Below are 19,630 nucleotides of genomic sequence, written 5' to 3' on the forward strand. Positions count from 1 at the left end.
TGTGTATAAAAAGATCTTCTGTACTTTCCACAGTATGCATCCGATGAAGTGAGCTGTAGCTCACGAAAGCTTATGCTCAAATAAATTGGTTAGTCTCTAACGTGCCACAAGTACTCCTTTTCTTTTTGCAACAACTAGGTTCATGAGCGTTTTTTTGAAGATAGTTTGCTGAGGAACATAGCAAAGAACAATTAAAGAGTGCTAGTGTTTTCAAGGAGCAGTTGCAGATGGCGGAGCACAGCTTCTAGGCTTGAGAAATGAGCACTGGCTAATGGGATCACATTGTAATACAGGTTTGGGATGACACATAGTGGCTTCAGAACTTGCAGATGCAAAAGGCCACATTCCTGAATCTGTGTGACAGGTTTGCCCCAGCCCTCCGGTGCAGGGACATCAGAATGCAAGTTGCACTGACTGTGGAGAGGCAAGTGGCAATAGCAGTTTGGAACCATGCAATGCCACGTTGCTACCACTCTAATTTTGGAGTTGGAAAATCTACATTGGGTGCTGCTGTCATACAAGCGTGTAGGGCTGCTAATCGTCTCCCGCTATGCAGGACTGTGAGTCTCAGCAGCATGCAGGACATAGTGGACGGATTTGCAGCAGTGGCGTTCCTGAACTGCGGTGGAGCGATAGATGGCACACACATCCTTATTTTGGCATTAGCCCACCTTGCCACAGAGGGGCTACTCTTCTATGGTTATGCAAGCATTTGTGGATCACTGGGGATGCTTAGCCGATAACAATGTGGGCTGATCAGGGAAGACGCATGCCATTCGCACCTTTAAGAGCACAGGACTGTTCGGAAAGCTGAAAGCAGAGACATTCTTTCCTGACCAGCAGATTATCATTGCCAATACTGAAATGAGAATAATGATTCTGAGGCATCAAGCGTTATCACTTGTTCCCCTGGCTCAGGAAGCTGGATACTGGCTACCTCGACAGCCTCAAAGAAAGATTCAGCTACTGGCTCAGCAGGTGCAGAATGACAGTTGAATGTGCTTTTGGTAGACTGAAGGGACACTGGCAGTGCTTACTGACTAGACTGGATTTCACTGAGAAGAACAGCCCAGTGGATTATAGCTGCCTGTTGTGTCTTGCATAATATCTGAGGCAAAGGGGGAAAAGCTGCCACCAGGCTGGAGGGCCGAGGTTGAGCAGCTGTGTGACTTTGAACAGCCAGACACAAGTGCTGTTACAAGAGCCCAACATGGAGCTATGTGGTTGAGACAGGCTTTGAAAGAGCATTTTAGCAGTCAGCCACAGTAATGTTCTCTGCTGCTTTGATGGATTTGTTTGTCTTGTGTAATCTACAATATGTATTTGTTTCAGAGTAGCAGCCATGTTAGTCTGTATCCGCAAAAAGAACAGGAATACTTGTGGCGCCTTAGAGACTAACAAATTTATTAGATTTAGCCTCTAAGGTGCCACAAATACTCTTGTTCTTAATATGTATTTGTGAGTCTTTGCCTGCTGTTATCTATTCTGTTGGGCCTGGAGCTTTGGGTGTTTCTGTGAATTGTGTGGTGCTTGCTGTACATTTTTAAATATGGCTGAGTGTTTTCATGAAGCTATGAATTTTGTGGGGTTTGGTGTGCATTTAGCTGTTTGCCTTGACAATCACTATGCATTCTGCAATATTTGTTGTGAACTAATAAAGATAATTTGATTATCCCCAAAATAGCACTTGGAGTAGAGAAAAACAGTGTAGAAAATCCATGTGCAAAACCCCCCACGTGCAGTGTTATGCACATTTTTAGCATAATTTGACTAGAGTGAAAATTTTAAAATTAGAAAGTAAGGGTTTATGTCTGTTTGGCGTATGTGTAGCCACAACAGACTACATTTGTTTTCTCAATCATGGTTCTCACAGGTCTGTATATGTGAAGCTGTGGTTTTCCTTGCTTTCCCCTGGCGTGGAGTGGTAGGGGTAATGGGGGTGTCCCACGTATGCCCCCAGAACACCTGACCCTGATGAGGAGAAAGAAGAGGACTAGGAATGACATGGTCTGCAAGCCAGTACTGCATCAGACTACGAACCAAGAGCTACAAGGGCCAATATGACCGACAGCTTGGAGAACAACAGAGGACAGGAGAAAGGCAGTGCTAGAAGGACAAGTAGTAGAAAATACAAGAGAACATGAAGGTTTTTCTCAGGCAGCAATTCCAAATGCTGCAGACCCTGGTGGGACGTACAGGATTAAAAGTCCCAAACTCTCCACCAGTTGCAGTCTTCGGAGAACTTCATGTTTGCTGCTCGCTACTCCCCACAACATACCATGTGGCATCACAAGTCAAAGATGCCATGCCAGAAGCTGCTGATAAAAACAGACAGTTGTCCCATGGATTTACAGTCACATGGGAGTTTCCTTCCCCTTTATCGGGTTCATCCGCCCTCACGTGACGGGTCTGTTTAGACTTTGGTGGAGACTTGAACAGGCACTGGCTCATGGCATGACTGGGGTTCCCTGCCACATCCTCCTTGCCCCCTTCCTCCTCTTCGTTTCTGTTTGTGGCAGGGGTCTCGTGCTGCTCCTCTGAGGTATCGAGAATCTGTATGGTATTGTTGGGGTCTCCACCAAGTATGGCAAGCAATTGGTTGTAAAAGTGGCAGGTCTGTGGTACAGCACCATTTCTATTGTGGTGCTCCCTGGCCTTGTGTTATTCTTCGCAAAGTTCTTTTGCTTGCACACTTACTACTGCTGATCCCTGTCATATTCCTTTGCATGGGAAATGTAGGCAATCTACTCATAGATGTTTACATTTCTACGGCTGGCCCTTGGTTATGCCTGCACAGCCTCTTCTCCTCACAGGCCCAGGAAATGCAGTATTTCCGATCTACTCCAGGCAGGAGAACATGTGGCTCCTCTCTGTGTGCGTGGCGGCAATATAGTCGGTTGAGTAGGTGCACACTACATAAATGATCTGCTAGGTGTGCTTGCTGAGGTAGGTGTTCCAAAAACACGCAGGGGGCTTTCAAGGTGTGGGGGTGGCTTCTGGGCTCTATGACTCCAGGGCAATAGAGTTTAAAATTGTGTCCACAGAAGTCAGTCACAGGGAATGGGGCGTTGTGGAGTAGCTGCTAGAAGACTGCTAGAGTCGACACAGGTCATGCTATGTCTACACTCACACTGTGTCAAGCTAAGTAGGTCAGTCATAGCTTTACACCGTTCGGGATGGTGGTTTTACTACATTGCTGTAACATGGTGGTTTTACTACATTGCTTACGTTGGCTGAGACAAATTTAAGTGTAGACATGTACAAATAGGTCAATACCAGGCGACTTACATCGACTTAACTTCGTAGTGTAGACAAGGTCTGAGACTGTTGCTTCACCAATTTCCTATAAGCAGTCATCGTTAAGGACTGTCACAGGTTGGCTGGCCCCAGTAGATGAAGTAGGTCCAGCTACCCTGTGCCAGGACAGGTACTCGCATTTGGCCAATTAAGAGGGCAGGGCAGTACTGAGGGGCTATAAAAGGTCGGGGCAAGGTCCAGTGAGAGAGTGTCCGGCTGAGAGTCAGTCAGAAGACTAGAGCAGGTCTGTGGGGTAAGCTGCCGAATGCAGAAAACTCTGCAGGCCTTCCCTGATAAGAGGGAGGAATTGACTTGAAGAGTATATGTTTGGGACTTGGGAGAAGGCTGAAGGCAGAACAGCAAGAGCCATTTGCTGGCTGGCATCCCCATGCCAGAGGGCTGGAGAGGGCTGAAGGCAGAAGCAATAGCAGATGCAGATGCAGGCTAGCTCTGTAAGCTAGAGAGCTGGAGCCAAGGGTCAGAGAGGGCTGAAGACAGGGGAGCAGCAGAGGCGCTTGCTTGCTGTCAGTCCAGAGCTGGAGAGGTGGACCCAGAGGAACAGTGGTGAGTGAGGGATGCTCCCTTGACAAGGATGATCTACCAGCAGAGAGGCTGTGGGGTTTCCTGCTGGGAAGATCAGGGTTGCACTCAGGTTGGAAAGGCTATGGTAGCTGTACTGGTGCAAGGACAGGAGAGCGCTAAATTAGAGAGTCGGGGTGTGGTGAGGGACGCTAGGACTGTATGTTGCATGTATTGTTTGGAATATGCTGATGGAAATCTGGACTATGGTTGTGGGACTTTTGTTACCATATATGTGCATGGGACTTTGTAATAAATGAACCCTACAAGGACAGTCTTTGTACTTGGGCGGACCCTTGCAACTTTTCTTGGGACTCTGAAGGAGGGAAACTGAGGTAGGCGTGCTTGTCATGGCATGGTCTGCCACTTGAAGGTGTTCCAGTCAGGCCTGCCCTATGGAAAGGATATTTGGTTATAAACCTACATGTTGCTAAATGGCAGGGCAATATATACTGCCACTGTCCAGCTGGTTCTCTAACATTTTCAGTAAACTTGTAAAATGGTTAATCTAGAAGTGTTTATCTTTCTTAATAGTTTACTTGGACTAGGCAATGATGACATTTTGAGGACTTTACAGAGAGCTGAGGTTACTGTTATTCATGTGACTTTCCCTGTGGGTGACTGTCATATTTACGGGTTAGTTGCTACTGTGGTTTTTTCACTTTGTGACATCTGTAAAAAATAGCTAAATGCTTGTTTCCTCTATGGTAAGGTTGAAAAGTCTGAAGTGAAACCTAAATGCAGAGCATTAGTAAAAATATATATCTACACTTCATGCAGATAATAAACACATTCAAAAGTTACTTTTGTGGCACATTCAAGGGAGTAATCATTTGATGGTAAAATAGTTACTGTGCATTAACTTCATTATAAAAATAGTTTGCCATTATGGAAACTACTTCTCTCTTGAGAGTTTTTAGTTCCTTTTTGCACTACATATTACATTGAACTGTGAAAAGAGTGTTAAAGTTTGCTTTAAACTCACAAAATTATTGAAATTCAAAGACAAATATCAAACCATTACAGGAAAATATAAATCACAATGGGAGACCATCTTTAACTACTGTCTAGCCAGCTATCTATCAGTTGTTACCTAGATTTTTGGTAACATCAACTTTAACGGTAAATTGTTACAGGGTTTTGAGAACTTTCTAATGTTTTTAAATGGATAAAGTAATCTAAGTATTCATTGTTAAAGATTAGCTCACTGGTATCAAAATGATAGGTGGGTGTTTTTGGGTAATGGTTAAGGAATGTCCTCCATTTTGACTAATAGTTGTACATGTTTGATCCTTGCTTTTGAATTTCAGTGACTTTATGGAGTGCATAGCTTACTGTTTCACATTGCAACATATTTTTAAGAATAAGATATTGTTTGTATCTCCCTGTGACATAAAAACTGTTTCACTATGTTCTTTTGCTTGATGTTTTCTCTCTTTTCCTTCTCTCTTCCCAAATTAAAATGCATGGCAGGAAAAGAGGAACGCTGTCCTTTTTCTGACAGTGGCCACTACAAGATACGTCAGTGGAAACCCTGTAATGAAAAAAGCTAGTATGAAAGATCAGTGTTAGTAAGTTAAGAAGTCATATTTGTAATAGAGTTAATATTGATAGAATAATTTTATATATAAACTGCCTTTTAAATCTCTGATGCCAAGTGGAGGAGGAGCTGGATCAGGTTTCACCTCCAGCCAACATAAGTAACATGCAACAACACTTAGGGTATGTCTACACTATGGAATAAGGTCGAATTTATAGAAGTCGTTTTTTTAGAAATCGGTTTTATATATTCGAGTGTGTGTGTCCCCACAGAAAATGCTCTAAGTGCATTAAGTGCATTAACTCAGCAGAGTGCTTCCACAGTACCGAGGCTAGAGTCGACTTCCGGAGCGTTGCACTGTGGATAGCTATCCCACAGTTCCTGCAGTCTCCGCTGCCCATTGGAATTCTGGGTTGAGATCCCAATGCCTGATGGGGCTAAAACATTGTCACGGGTGGTTCTGGGTACATATCGTCAGGCCCCCCTTCCCTCCCTCCCTCCGTGAAAGCAAGGGCAGACAATCGTTTCGCGCCTTTTTTCCTGAGTTACCTGTGCAGACACCATACCACGGCAAGCACGGAGCCCGCTCAGGTAACCGTCACCCTATGTCTCCTGGGTGCTGGCAGATGCGGTACGGCATTGCTACATAGTAGCAGCAACCCATTGCCTTGTGGCAGCAGATGGTACAGTACTACCAGTAGCCGTCCTTGTCATGTCCAAGGTGCTCCTGGCCAAGTCAGCTGGGAGCGCCTGGGCAGACATGGGCGCAGGGACTAAATTTGGAGTGACTTGACCAGGTCATTCTCTTTAGTCCTGCAGTCAGTCCTATTGAACCGTCTTATGGTGAGCAGGCAGGCGATACGGATTGCTAGCAGTCCTATTGCATCATCTTCTGCCGGGCAGGCAAGAGATGAGGATGGCTAGCAGTCCTACTGCACCATCTTCTGCTGAGCAGCCATGAGATGTGGATGGCATGCAGTCCTTCTGCACCGTCTGCTGCCAGCCAAAGATGTAAAAGATAGATGGAGTGGATCAAAACAAGAAATAGACCAGATTTGTTTTGTACTCATTTGCCTCCTCCCCAGTCTAGGGGACTCATTCCTCTAGGTCACACTGCAATCACTCACAGAGAAGGTGCAGCGAGGTAAATCTAGCCATGTATCAATCAGAGGCCAAGCTAACCTCCTTGTTCCAATAAGAACAATAACTTAGGTGCACCATTTCTTATTGGAACCCTCCGTGAAGTCCTGCCTGAAATACTCCTTGATGTAAAGCCACCCCCTTTGTTGATTTTAGCTCCCTGAAGCCAACCCTGTAAGCTGTGTCGTCCGTCGCCCCTCCCTCCGTCAGAACAACGGCAGACAATCGTTCCACGCCTTTTTTCTGTGCGGACGCCATACCAAGGCAAGCATGAAGGCCGCTCAGCTCACTTTGGCAGTTAGGAGCACATTAAACACCACACGCATTATCCAGCAGTATATGCAGCACCAGAACCTGGCAAAGCGATACCGGGCAAGGAGGCGACGTCAGCGCAGTCACGTGAGTGATCAGGACATGGACACAGATTTCTCTGAAAGCATGGGCCCTGCCAATGCATGCATCATGGTGCTAATGGGGCAGGTTCATGCTGTTGAACGCCGATTCTGGGCTCGGGAAACAAGCACAGACTGGTGGGACCGCATAGTGTTGCAGGTCTGGGACGATTCCCAGTGGCTGCGAAACTTTCACATGCGTAAGGGCACTTTCACGGAACTTTGTGACTTGCTTTCCCCTGCCCTGAGGCGCATGAATACCAAGATGAGAGCAGCCCTCACAGTTGAGAAGCGAGTGGCGATAGCCCTGTGGAAGCTTGCAACGCTAGACAGCTACCGGTCAGTTGGGAATCAATTTGGAGTGGGCAAATCTACTGTTGGGGCTACTGTGATGCAAGTAGCCCACGCAATCAAAGATCTGCTGATATCAAGGGTAGTGACCTGGGAAATGTGCAGGTCATAGTGGATGGCTTTGCTGCAATGGAATTCCCTAACTGTGGTGGGGCCATAGACGGAACCCATATCCCTATCTTGGCACCGGAGCACCAAGCCGCCGAGTACATAAACCACAAGGGGTACTTTTCAATAGTGCTGCAAACTCTGGTGGATCACAAGGGACGTTTCACCAACATCAATGTGGGATGGCCGGGAAAGGTACATGACACTCGCATCTTCAGGAACTCTGGTCTGTTTCAAAAGCTGCAGGAAGGGACTTTATTCCCAGACCAGAAAATAACTGTTGGGGATGTTGAAATGCCTATAGTTATCCTTGGGGACCCAGCCTACCCCTTAATGCCATGGCTCATGAAGCCGTACACAGGCAGCCTGGACAGTAGTCAGGAGCTGTTCAACTACAGGCTGAGCAAGTGCAGAATGGTGGTAGAATGTGCATTTGGACGTTTAAAGGCGCGCTGGCGCAGTTTACTGACTCGCTTAGACCTCAGCGAAACCAATATTCCCACTGTTATTACTGCTTGCTGTGTGCTCCACAATATCTGTGAGAGTAAGGGGGAGACGTTTATGGCGGGGTGGGAGGTTGAGGCAAATCGCCTGGCTGCTGGTTATGCGCAGCCAGACACCAGGGCGGTTAGAAGAGCACAGGAGGGCGCGGTACGCATCAGAGAAGCTTTGAAAACCAGTTTCATGACTGGCCAGGCTACGGTGTGAAAGTTCTGTTTGTTTCTCCTTGATGAAACCCCCCGCCCCTTGGTTCACTCTACTTCCCTGTAAGCTAACCACCCCCCCCCCACTTCGATCACCGCTTGCAGAGGCAATAAAGTCATTGTTGCTTCACATTCATGCATTCTTTATTCATTCATCACACAAATAGGGGGATGACTACGAAGGTAGCCCAGGAGGGGTGGTGGAGGAGGGAAGGAAAATGCCACACAGCACTTTAAAAGTTTACAACTTTAAAATTTATTGAATGCCAGCCTTCTTTTTTTTGGGCAGTCCTCTGTGGCAGAGTGGCTGTTGGCCGGTGGCCCCCCCACCGCGTCTTGGGCGTCAGGGTGTGGAGGCTATGGAACTTGGGGAGGAGGGCGGTTGGTTACACAGGGGCTGTAGTGGCAGTCTGTGCTCCAGCTGCCTTTGCTGCAGCTCAACCATACACTGGAGCATACTGGTTTGATCCTCCAGCAGCCTCAGCATTGAATCCTGCCTCCTCTCATCACGCTGCCGCCACATTTGAGCTTCAGCCTGCCACTTACTCTCTTCAGCCCGCCACCTCTCCTCCCGGTCATTTTGTGCTTTCCTGCACTCTGACATTATTTGCCTCCACGCATTCGTCTGTGCTCTGTCAGTGTGGGAGGACAGCATGAGCTCGGAGAACATTTCATCTCGAGTGCGTTTTTTTTTCTTTCTAAGCTTCACTAGCCTCTGGGAAGGAGAAGATCCTGTGATCATTGAAACACATGCAGCTGGTGGAGGAAAAAAAAAGGGACAGCGGTATTTAAAAAGACACATTTTATAAAACAGTGGCTACACTCTTTCAGGGTAAACCTTGCTATTAACATTACATACATAGCACATGTGCTTTCGTTACAAGGTCGCATTTTGCCTCCCCCCACCGCGTGGCTACCCCCTCAACCCTCCCCCCTCCCCATGGCTAACAGCAGGGAACATTTCTGTTTAGCCACAGGCAAACAGCCCAGCAGGAGTGGGCTCCTCCGAGTGTCCCCTGAAGAAAAGCACTCTATTTCAACCAGGTGACCATGAATGATATCTCACTCTCCTGAGGATAACACAGAGAGAAAGAACAGATGTTGTTTGAACGCCAGCAAACATACACTGCAATGCTTTGTTGTACAATGATTCCCGAGTACGTGTTACTGGCCTGGAGTGGTAAAGTGTCCTACCATGAAGGATGCAATAAGGCTGCCCTCCCCAGAAGCCTTTTGCAAAGGCTTTGGGAGTACATCCAGGAGAGCCGCGAATGCCAGGGCAAAGTAATCCTTTCACATGCTTGCTTTTAAACCATGTATAGTATTTTAAAAGGTACACTCACCGGAGGTCCCTTCTCCGCCTGCTGGGTCCAGGAGGCAGCCTTGGGTGGGTTCGGGGGGTACTGGCTCCAGGTTCAGGGTGAGAAACAGTTCCTGGCTGTCGGGAAAACTGGTTTCTCCGCTTGCTTGCTGTGAGCTATCTACAACCTCATCATCATCATCTTCTTCTTCGTCCCCAAAACCTGCTTCCGTATTGCCTCCATCTCCATTGAAGGAGTCAAACAACACGGCTGGGGTAGTGGTAGCTGAACCCCCTAAAATGGCATGCAGCTCATCATAGAAGTGGCATGTTTGGGGCTCTGACCCAGAGCGGCCATTCTCCTCTCTGGTTTTCTGGTAGGCTTGCGTCAGCTCCTTCAGTTTCACGTGGCACTGCTTCGGGTCCCTGTTATGGCCTCTGTCCTTCATGCCCTGGGAGATTTTGACAAAGGTTTTGGCATTTCGAAAACTGGAACGGAGTTCTGATAGCACGGATTCCTCTCCCCATACAGCGATCAGATCCCATACCTCCCGTTCGGTCCATGCTGGAGCTCTTTTGCGATTCTGGGACTCCATCATGGTCACCTGTGCTGATGAGCTCTGCATGGTCACCTGCAGCTTGCCACGCTGGCCAAACAGGAAATGAGATTCAAAAGTTCGCGGTTCTTTTCCTGTCTATCTGGCCAATGCGTCTGACTTGAGAGTGCTGTCCAGAGTGGTCACAATGGAGCACTCTGGGATAGCTCCCGGAGGCCAATACCGTCGAATTGTGTCCACAGTACTCCAAATTCGAGCCAGCAAGGCCGATTTAAGCGCTAATTCACTTGTCAGGGGTGGAGTAAGGAAATCGATTTTAAGAGCCCTTTAAGTCGAAATAAAGGGCTTCATCGTGTGGACGGGTGCAGGTTTACATCGATTTAATGCTGCTAAATTCAACCTAAAGTCCTAGTGTAGACCAGGGCTTAATATCACCAATTGTCTGACACTCAAAGCTATGAAGTTCATGACTAAAGGATGTAGAAAGAACCATGCTGTTGATAGTAGTCACATATATGCAGTACAGTGGAACAGATTGCATATAATTTGGGGTTCTTCCATTTCTTGAGGTTCATTTTAGAACTATTCTGGATTTATGTGCTTAATGTACATTTTTTCTCCATGTGTGTTACCTGTGCAGAGGAAGGAGATCGTCTGTATCAGGGGTTCTCAACCTTTTTCTCTCCGAGGCCCCCCATGACATATTCTTAAAAACTCCAGGGGCCGGCAGGGGTGCCCTTGGCGCACAGGCCTTAGGCAGAGGTGTAGTTTGACTTCTGTTTTCGGGGGCTGGGGCCAGCGGGGCTCGAGCCACCTCCACATGGCGGGGTCCAGAGAGGGAGTGCCACCTCCACCCCGTGACTCAACTCAGAAGGCCACCCAGACTGTCTGGGTTGTGGGGAGGGCATGCAACCAAAAATTATAACTCAAAGGAGGGGAGCTTAGCTCAAAAAGTTTGAAAACAGCTTAGGGTGCAGGGAGGAGGTAGCTAGAGGCTGAGTGTGGGCAGAGGGGTAGCTTAGGGTGCAGGGAGGAGGTAGCTAGAGGCTGAGTGTGGGCAGAGGGGTAGCTCAGGGTGCAGGGAGGTAGGTAGCTAGAAGCTGTATGCAGGCAGGGGATAGCTCAGGCTGCAGGGTGGGGGGTGGCTAGGGGCTGTGTGCAGGCATCGGGGTAGCACAGAGTGTAGGGAGAGGGGCATTAGGGGCTGTGTGCTGGGAGGACTCCCCTGTGGTCCCTGTTCCCGGAGGGGTCTGCTAGTCACAGAACTGGGTCTCCCCACCCCAGGGGCTCTTACTGGCTGCCTCTGTGGGAGCAAAGGGGGCTGGGAGCTGAGGAGCAGCTTCAACCTGGGGCACTGGCAGAGAGGAGGGAATGCTGTGCTTTGGACCATGCACAGAACCATGCACCAGCCAGAGCAGCAACTGCCTTGCACTGTCTGGCTCCAGCTTCCTGCCTGCGACCGGACCAGGGGGCGGGGAGAGGAGATGTGGGGAGAGGTGTGGAGCTGCCCCTGGACTGCCTTGCACTTGCGCTGCAGTTTGGATGGGAGGTGGGGGAATGCCCTCTATGTCCCTAACTCTGTCCATGGGCTCAGGGCTTCTGCCCCAAAGAGAGCACCCGGGCTCAGGGCTCTGGGATTCAGCCCTGTACCTCCCGGTTTCAGCCTCGCGGGGGCACTGGGGATTGAGGTTTCAGCCCCATGCCTCCCGGCTTGAGCCCCATGGGGGGCACCAGGGATTGGGGCTTCAGCCCTGCATCTCCCAGCTTCAGCCCAATGTGGGGGAGAAAGGCGGGATGCCGGGGATCCGAGCTTCAGCCGTGGGGCCCCGCAGCCCCCTTTAAAGGGCTTGCAGAACCCCAGGGGGCCATGGACCCCTGGTTGAGGACCACTGGTCTGTACTATCTTTCTCCCCACTCATCACCATACTTTCTTTCCAGATATGCACCTTTCTAGTGTGCAGCAGGTGTTGTAGTTGGGGCATTCTCACAGTGGATCCATCTTGGTGCCTAATAGACATTTTTCAGGCTATAGTGGTATATTCTCTCCCCCACCACTATTTAGTAATTTAATAGGGGCCTTGTCATTCCTTCCATTTGAAAGCTTTCTCCCCCACACCTTCTCTGCCTCATTCCCCTTGTCCTGGCTGGGCCTGGCAGTGGGTGAGAGATTCCTCCCATTTACAGCCCCATCTCTCAGGGCAGTGGTTGGGGATCGGAGGAGGATGTGCCTCATGTAAAGGGTGAAGGTGGAGGGGAATGGGGCAGCAGTGACCCCCAGCCCTGGGAAGGGCAGAGATCCCACATGTTTGAACCAAGATCTGGAGGATCTTTACCCCCTGTGTGTGAGCTGTGATTTGGCGCTGCCCTTCTATAGAGGTGGTCTGAGCCTTTCTATCTGCCCTTCGTGTGTGAGCCAGGATACTAAAAGCCCAATGGAAGGGGAATGACCATTCCCACTGAGACGAATGGGAGCAATTCAGATGTCTGAGAGTTATTGTTTCAGGCTGTATCCATCTTCATCATGTATTCTCATTTGGCTGAGAATAGCTCACTGAATGTTCACTTCACACCTCCGTGCGCCTCCTGTGCCTCAAATGAATGTGTACAGCCTTGTTCCCGGATACTAGGCCCTGATTTGGAGTAGAGATGATGCTCCACTCTCCTGTTCCTTCCTGCTTCCAGCTGGTACATGCACTCCTCACAGCCCCGTGACCCCTCTAAATTTACATGGGGTGGGTAGGGTCAAGTGGGAGTGTGGAGCTGGTGCGTGTATGGAGGGTTCTATGTGGGGTGGGGGTGGTCAGATCAATGGTATGATGAAGCGAATGTTAGAGGAGCCAAGGTAGTGCTGGGGGAGTCTGAGCAGTTGAAGGTAATATGGGAGGGGTCAGAACAGTGGAATCTGGGGTGAGTAGGAGGGGATCTGAGTTGTGCAGTAGGAGTTGGTGAGGTTCGCCTCTGTCCCCCAAAAGTCCCCACATCCACGCCTCTCCATGTCTGTCTCCTGCCCACCAAAAATGTCTCTAGTGACTTCATGCTAGTCCTTGTGCTGCTGTTGCATCCTCCCCACAGCTCTTCAACCTGCACGCCCTGTGCTGTCGCCTGCCTCTTCCTTCCAGAGGATGGTTGAGGAGGAAGAACTAGTGTGTGCTGGACATGCAGATAAATGGGAGACAAGGAGATGATGCAAAGGCATGGAAGAGATGGCCATGCAGCCAGTGCATTCTGTGGGTGGGGTAATCCTTCCTGAGGAGCCAGAGGCAATGGAGAGGGAGAGGTGGGCTGTAGTATGTGGGAAGGTGGTGAGAAACTTTTTTTTTTTTTTTTTTTAAACCAAGGAAATTAAATGCCCCAAACCTTCATTAACACGGAGTTAAGGTTGCCTGGTGTTACCTTGTGTCCTTCCAGAATGTGGAGAGGGCTAAGCTTAAACCTCTGAAAACCAAAAAATGAAAAGTTATAGTACATGCCACAATGCATCCTTAATTCTGTCCTAACCACATATTAGCAATGTACTGTCGTAGATGCTACATAACACCCAGAGAATGGAACATGTGAGCACTGCAGGATAAAGTTGAACAACACCTCTTTGTCTGAGCAAAACTTGAGTTTAGGTCAGGCCTAACAAACAGGAGCTGCCTACACTCAAACACTGTGCCCACTCACACAAGCCGCCTCAGACTTGCTATATCTTTTCGTCCCTTTACTCTTGTGTACCTCTGCACTCGCTCACTCACTCTCTCCCAGATCATCTTTGCAGACACGGAGTAGTACAGCGTTGCCATTCACTTCTGTCCATGGCTTGTTCTTTCATTAAACCCAGCCTAATTGTGTCCCTGTGTACGATATCCTACAGTGTAATCGGTCAGACTGATCTTGGTTATGTTTGCATTATTTTCTTTGGCATCCTATCACCTGTTTTCAGCAGTCTCTGCACCATCATAATCTTTTAGATTTATAGCCAGTCCTGCACTCTGATTTCACATTCTACTGTCCTTTTAACTTCTTTGTTTGTCTTAAAAATCATTCCATTTTATACCTGCCATGTTTTGAAGAACTCTCATCTGTACTGCCTCCAACCTTCTGTTGTCTTTTTAATTTAATGCAGTTGCTTCCACGACTTCTCTTGGTAGCTTAACCTTTGCATCACCCTTATTTAACCCAGTGGCTATTGCCAGTTTCTGGTAGCCAGAATTAAGTTTGTGTCGTGGGGGTACTTTAAGTCTTTTGCTAATTTTCAACAGGTCAGCCACTCTCCGTTCTGGAAGGGCATGAGGCACTACTGGGCAACCTTAACTCTGTGTTACGATGGTTTTGGGTAATTATAGTATCAATTCCCCCTTTTAAAGCATTTATCATGGGATTTTTTATTAGAATGAAATATTTTACATAATTTGTTTAAATCATGATACAGTGCAAAAATAAAACACTCTATCTGCTTCAAACAACAACAAAATGTCTGTCCTACTTGTTGTGGATTGTACGTGGTGAGATAGGAAGGCGTTTCATATTGCTTGTTAGGTAGATTACAACAATCCCATTCTATGTATTTGACACACTTGGCATATGGTTTAATAATCCCCAAATTATTAATTTGGGGAGAGATTAGTGAAAGTACAAGTGCAAGTAACCATGGTAGTATTAATTTAATTGGAATATATAGGCCCAAAGAGTCAAAGGTGTTAACAAGATCCGGTATTATCCAGTGTTAAACAAGGTTTGGTATACAGAAACCTCAACTTGCTTAGTACCACTGCAAACAGAGCATTAGAAATTAAGACTTTATTAAAGATACAGAAAAGAGGGAAAAACAGTTAAAGCATTGGACATGTAAAGTATAAATAAGGCTTTCATTTTAACAACATCCCTTGTTCCCTTTCCCTTTAGCTGACAAGAATATTTAGAAGGGAAAAAAACTGGTTTGACAGTCTCTTGGGATGGTATTAAAGATGCTAATAAAGACATCCTTTTGGGGAAAAGAGAAAAAATTAGCAGAGCTGGGCTGGAGCCTGCATTGGCGGTGATGGTGTTAAAGTCTGATCCATTTCCTAGAAGACAAATCAAGACAAATGCACACAAAAGGGGAGAAAAAAGAACAGTAGAGAGAAAATGCAGCTTCTGTGTCTGGTGGTGAGTCTCACTTGCAACCTCACTGCTGGAAAAACGCAGGCACAGGACATGATCTTTTCAGCTGCTCAGAAACATGACAAACTCACTCCAGAATCAAGCTATTTAGGGCATTGCTTTTAGCTGCCTCTTCTGACCATAGGCTTTCAGAATATACAGTGTTGGGCAGCTAAGCTAGATTCTTATTAATCAGAAGACAAAAGGAGAGAGATAGGAAAGAAAATAAATTAGGTGGGGAAGGAAAAGGATACATGGAGTATGGGGAAGAGAGAGAAACTTGCACATCCCACATGGTGTTTGGGATAGAGCTGGAGCTGGTAGAAAGGGCGGTATCATTGTGGTTCTTCTTTCTGGCCTGGGTCCAGTCAGAACATATTTCAGGACCAGGATTAAGAAGGGCCAGGGTGGTAACCATGATGGTGAAGCTCACTCCAGTAGCCAAATTTTCTCCCGAAGTCTTTCTTTAATGACCCCATAAAGGAATAATGCTTGGAATAGCCCTTCCCCTCATTATGTTGGCCACCATTTAGGCCTAGTTTCTGACAAACCAGTTTTGGTTCATTTATTTTCTATTCCGCGTTTTCCTTGTTTACGAAGTATGATCTTAATACAGTCCTTGAATTATATCTGCAGGCCTGTTTGTTTGGACTAATACAATCTTTCTGTCTCCCTTTCGTACCTTTTCCCATCAACATTTATCATTGTAGGTTATTGTGACATCTTATGAACTTTCATGCTGATTCCAGTGCTATTTCATTCTCCTTTCACTTGTTTTATTAAGTTGCTTTTTAAATCTGAGGTCTCTCACTCTGAGGATTATTTGTTGTTGTTTTTTTTTTTTTAAGATAAAGCACCTCTGTCAAAGAGTCTTTTATTAGTTCCAAGTGCCCTGTCAGTTCTATTGACTCTGCTCTTCCAACATTATCAGAAGTTCTTCACATATAACCTACAAGCTGTAAAAGAGGATTTTCAGGTAAATTTTAATTCATTTATGTAGAAGGGGAAGGGATTTCTAAATATTAACTCTGTCCTCCTTGATTCCCCAGTGTATTTCTTCTGTAGTATTCTCCCCCCCCCGCTCCCGCCCCCATTGTCTTGGACTCTGGGCTTGTTTACTTGGGAAGTTAGTTCATAAAAAGATAGGGTGCGAATTTAAAACACAATTGTTTAGCCAAACTGCACAAAGGCACTTTAGTGCAGAATAAGTGTGTCCACCTGGCTAGTTAGTTAGCTGCTGTGCTAACTTCCTATGTAGGCAAGTCCTTAAATCACCAATCTGTTACCATCACTACTCCCATTTAGGCCATATCACCACCCATGAGAGATTTTTTTCACTACTGCTAAAACAAACCGTCAGAGTACCTCTCATTTTCTTCTTCTGGGACGCTGATATTATTTCATCATCTGTCTTTCAACAGAGGAGAATGTGAGCCTTGTATAACTTGAGCATAAATTATGGCCATGTCTACACTACCACTTATGTCGGCAAAACTTGTGTCGCTCAGGGGGATGAAAAAACACCCCCATCCCCCTGAGCAACATAATTCTTGCTGGCATAAAGGGTAGTGTGCACATCACTATGTTGCCAGGAAAGCTTCTCCCGCCAACACAGCTAGTGCTGCTCGTTGAGAGGGTTTTTTTATGTTGACGGGAGAGCTCTCTCCTGTCAGCATAGACTGGCTACACAAGTGATCTTACAGCAGCGCAGCTGTATTGGTACATCTGTGCCACTGTAAGCTTGCTAGTGTAGACATGGCCAAACACATTTAATAGTATATGATCCTTTGATGTGAATAGGAATAATTTTGTTGTGTTCATCGATTTATTTTGTGGTGGAAGTGAGTATTGTAATCATCTAGCCTGATCTGCATAACGCAGGACATAAATTTTCACCCAGAGATTCGTGTATCTAGCCCAATTACTTGAGTTCATTTTTAGAAAGACACAAAATCTCATTGTAAAGACTCCAAATGAGGGAGAATTTGCCATAAGCTTGAGTAGTCTGCTCCATTGGCTAATTACCCTCAGTTAAAAAATTGCAACTTATTTCCAGTTTGAAGTTGGTTGCCTTCAGCTTCCAGGCATTGAATCTTGTAATGCCTTTGTCTGCTTAATTAAAGAGCCTTCTAGTATCAATATTAATCTTCAATACAATATTCTGTATTTAAATAACATTACTGTAAAGTGCTCTTCATTTTTGGAGGCTGCATACCATTGCTCAGCAGAAAAGAGCTAACAAGTGACTCTTACTATCTTTCCCAAATGTGTTGGTCTTCAGACCCAAAAAAGGTCAACTGAAAAGCTCCCCAAAATGTGCCCTTGACTGGTTCTTCATGCTGCATAAAGACTGTTCTAAAGGACTTTTGTTTGTTTTTGTTTAGTTCCAGTCTTTTCTGCTTGTTTAAGTTAAAAATACTAGGTTGTCACTGTCCTGTTTTTTTTTCTGGAGGTTTTCCAAAGAGCTTTGAGAGACCTGAACAGTAGTATCACATGAGATTATGATTTAGTTATCCCCGCTACTCCTAATCCCACTCTGGGCAGGAGGAGAAGCTGAATAGATTCCTTATGTCATTGCCGTTTTCAGCCTGGTCTGCATTTAAAATTTAGGTTGACATAGCTATAGCAGTCAGGGGTGAGAAAAATCCACATAGCCGTAGCTATACCAATATAACCCTCAGTTTAAATGCAAATGGGTTGATGAAAGAACTTGGGGAAGTAAAGTTTCTACAGCAATGGAAACCCCCCTTTCATCACTGTTGGTTACATCTATGCTATGCCACAGATATGCTGCTATAGTCCCTGAAGTATAGACATGGCCTCTGTGTATTCAGTTGTGGGGAGGGAGAGCTTCATCCCAGCAGCTCAGATTACAGCTTCATGTAATATCACTGTTCAGGTCTTCCAAATATCTCATTAAGGTCCTACGTAAAAAGAGGGAAATGAGGACCTGATGTTTCTGATAGTTCAATTATAGGAATCAAGCAGAATAAAATATTAGAGAAAAAGTTTTTTACATTATAAAGGAACAGTAAGGGCAAACCCGTATTTTGTTTAACTTTTGCTTTGCAATTCATCCTAAAGGGAGTCCTAAAATCACTTGATTTTCTTTATGCTGCTGAAAAATAGTTAATGGTAGCAGTTCCCTGTTGAAAGGAACCATCTTTTTCTGTTATCAGCACTGCTATATGCAAGTATCTGGGGAAAGCATGGTATATTAGTATTTGTAAATGTGAACTATTGAAGATGAGTTGATTTGATTTGAATAGTAAGATAGTTTAAAAAAGAAAATCTTACTTGAAAATGTTTTATTTTTTTAAACAAACTTTCTAATATCTACTAATCATTTTAGAAAAATGATTAAAGAAATATGCGGACCACTGTATTTACTCTGACTGTTGTCACTAAATGTTTCCTCCTCTTTTGTATTATGTTAAACCTAAACACAAATCCTCTGAAGTATGGGAGAGAATTAAATATCTTGGTGCTTTTATATTTTAGATTTGGAGACTTGTATTTGGGAGAACAGTATGTCTTGATCTGAAAGATGCATTCTGCAATAGCTTGCTCATTTATAACTTTAGGATATTTGAAAGACGATATGGCAGCCGAAAATTTTCAGTAAGTGCCACTTCTATCATTTTCAATACCCACAGTGATTGCTAAATCCTCTGGTCTCACATTATTGTCAGATATTTATCTTGTTGTTGTCTTTGTGGAGAGATACTTTGTTTCATATTATATAAGCTAACAAATTTTTTTGACTGGCATGTTGGATTTTAAATATTATGTTAAGGTTTATTCTTAATTGAGATTTTATTTCCATTAATCAATTAATGTATTTTTAATTGGTATTTTTACCCATAAATCACAATTGAATAACCACAGAACATTTTTAGCTTTTTTTCATGTTATAACTAATGGCTCAATCGAAGAAAAAAATGTTGGTAGGGTACAGCAAGTTTTATGTGGTCCGTGAAAGTGAATTTTATTGAACAATCCACTTCTTTATACTTCTTGAAGATGAGAGAGACTGGTCTGGTAAACCCATGTTGTAAAATTGTCCTGTAATGCTCAAGGAAATAAACTTAGCTAAATTGAACTATTAAAATAGACTTTTTCAACTTTAAAAATTAGAGCTTCTGCCTCAGAGCTTTATGTCATCCATATGTTTAATCTTATAGAATTAACTAGCTCCAGTTAAATTAATTAATTAATGTTTGGGACTTATCTGTGCTGTTTTTTCCTTTTCAGTCCTTTTTACTGGGCTCCTGGATGCTGTCTGCTTTGTTTGATCTTCTCCTTGTAGAAGCTGTGCAATATGCATTTGGCATCACCATCAGCAGTTTGCCTTCTGGATTGTAAGTAGTTCTTAATGGGCTTGGCTTTGTCTTAGATACTATTTCAAGGGATTACTTAGCACAGATTTGAGTAAAACAACCTACTAATGTAACCCTTCAAATGCAGTATGTCCTTTTTTGTAAAACGTAAATGTTCTTGGCATTAATATTCATTTGTATAACACTATTTTCCAAATA

General features: G+C 45.3%; 1 protein-coding gene across 1 annotated transcript in view; it reads left to right on the forward strand.

The window, feature by feature from the left end:
* Positions 1–19,630, forward strand: part of UBAC2 (UBA domain containing 2) — a 164,423-nt gene that overhangs the window by 19,690 nt on the left and 125,103 nt on the right. Inside the window, exons 2-4 of the mRNA XM_077812978.1 lie at positions 15,941–16,068; positions 18,594–18,713; positions 19,347–19,453. Coding sequence (XP_077669104.1) covers positions 15,941–16,068; positions 18,594–18,713; positions 19,347–19,453 — 355 coding nt within the window. The remainder of the gene's footprint in view (positions 1–15,940; positions 16,069–18,593; positions 18,714–19,346; positions 19,454–19,630) is intronic.

This window comes from Eretmochelys imbricata, chromosome 1, assembly GCF_965152235.1.
Source record: "Eretmochelys imbricata isolate rEreImb1 chromosome 1, rEreImb1.hap1, whole genome shotgun sequence".
Lineage (NCBI taxonomy): Eukaryota > Metazoa > Chordata > Testudines > Cheloniidae > Eretmochelys > Eretmochelys imbricata.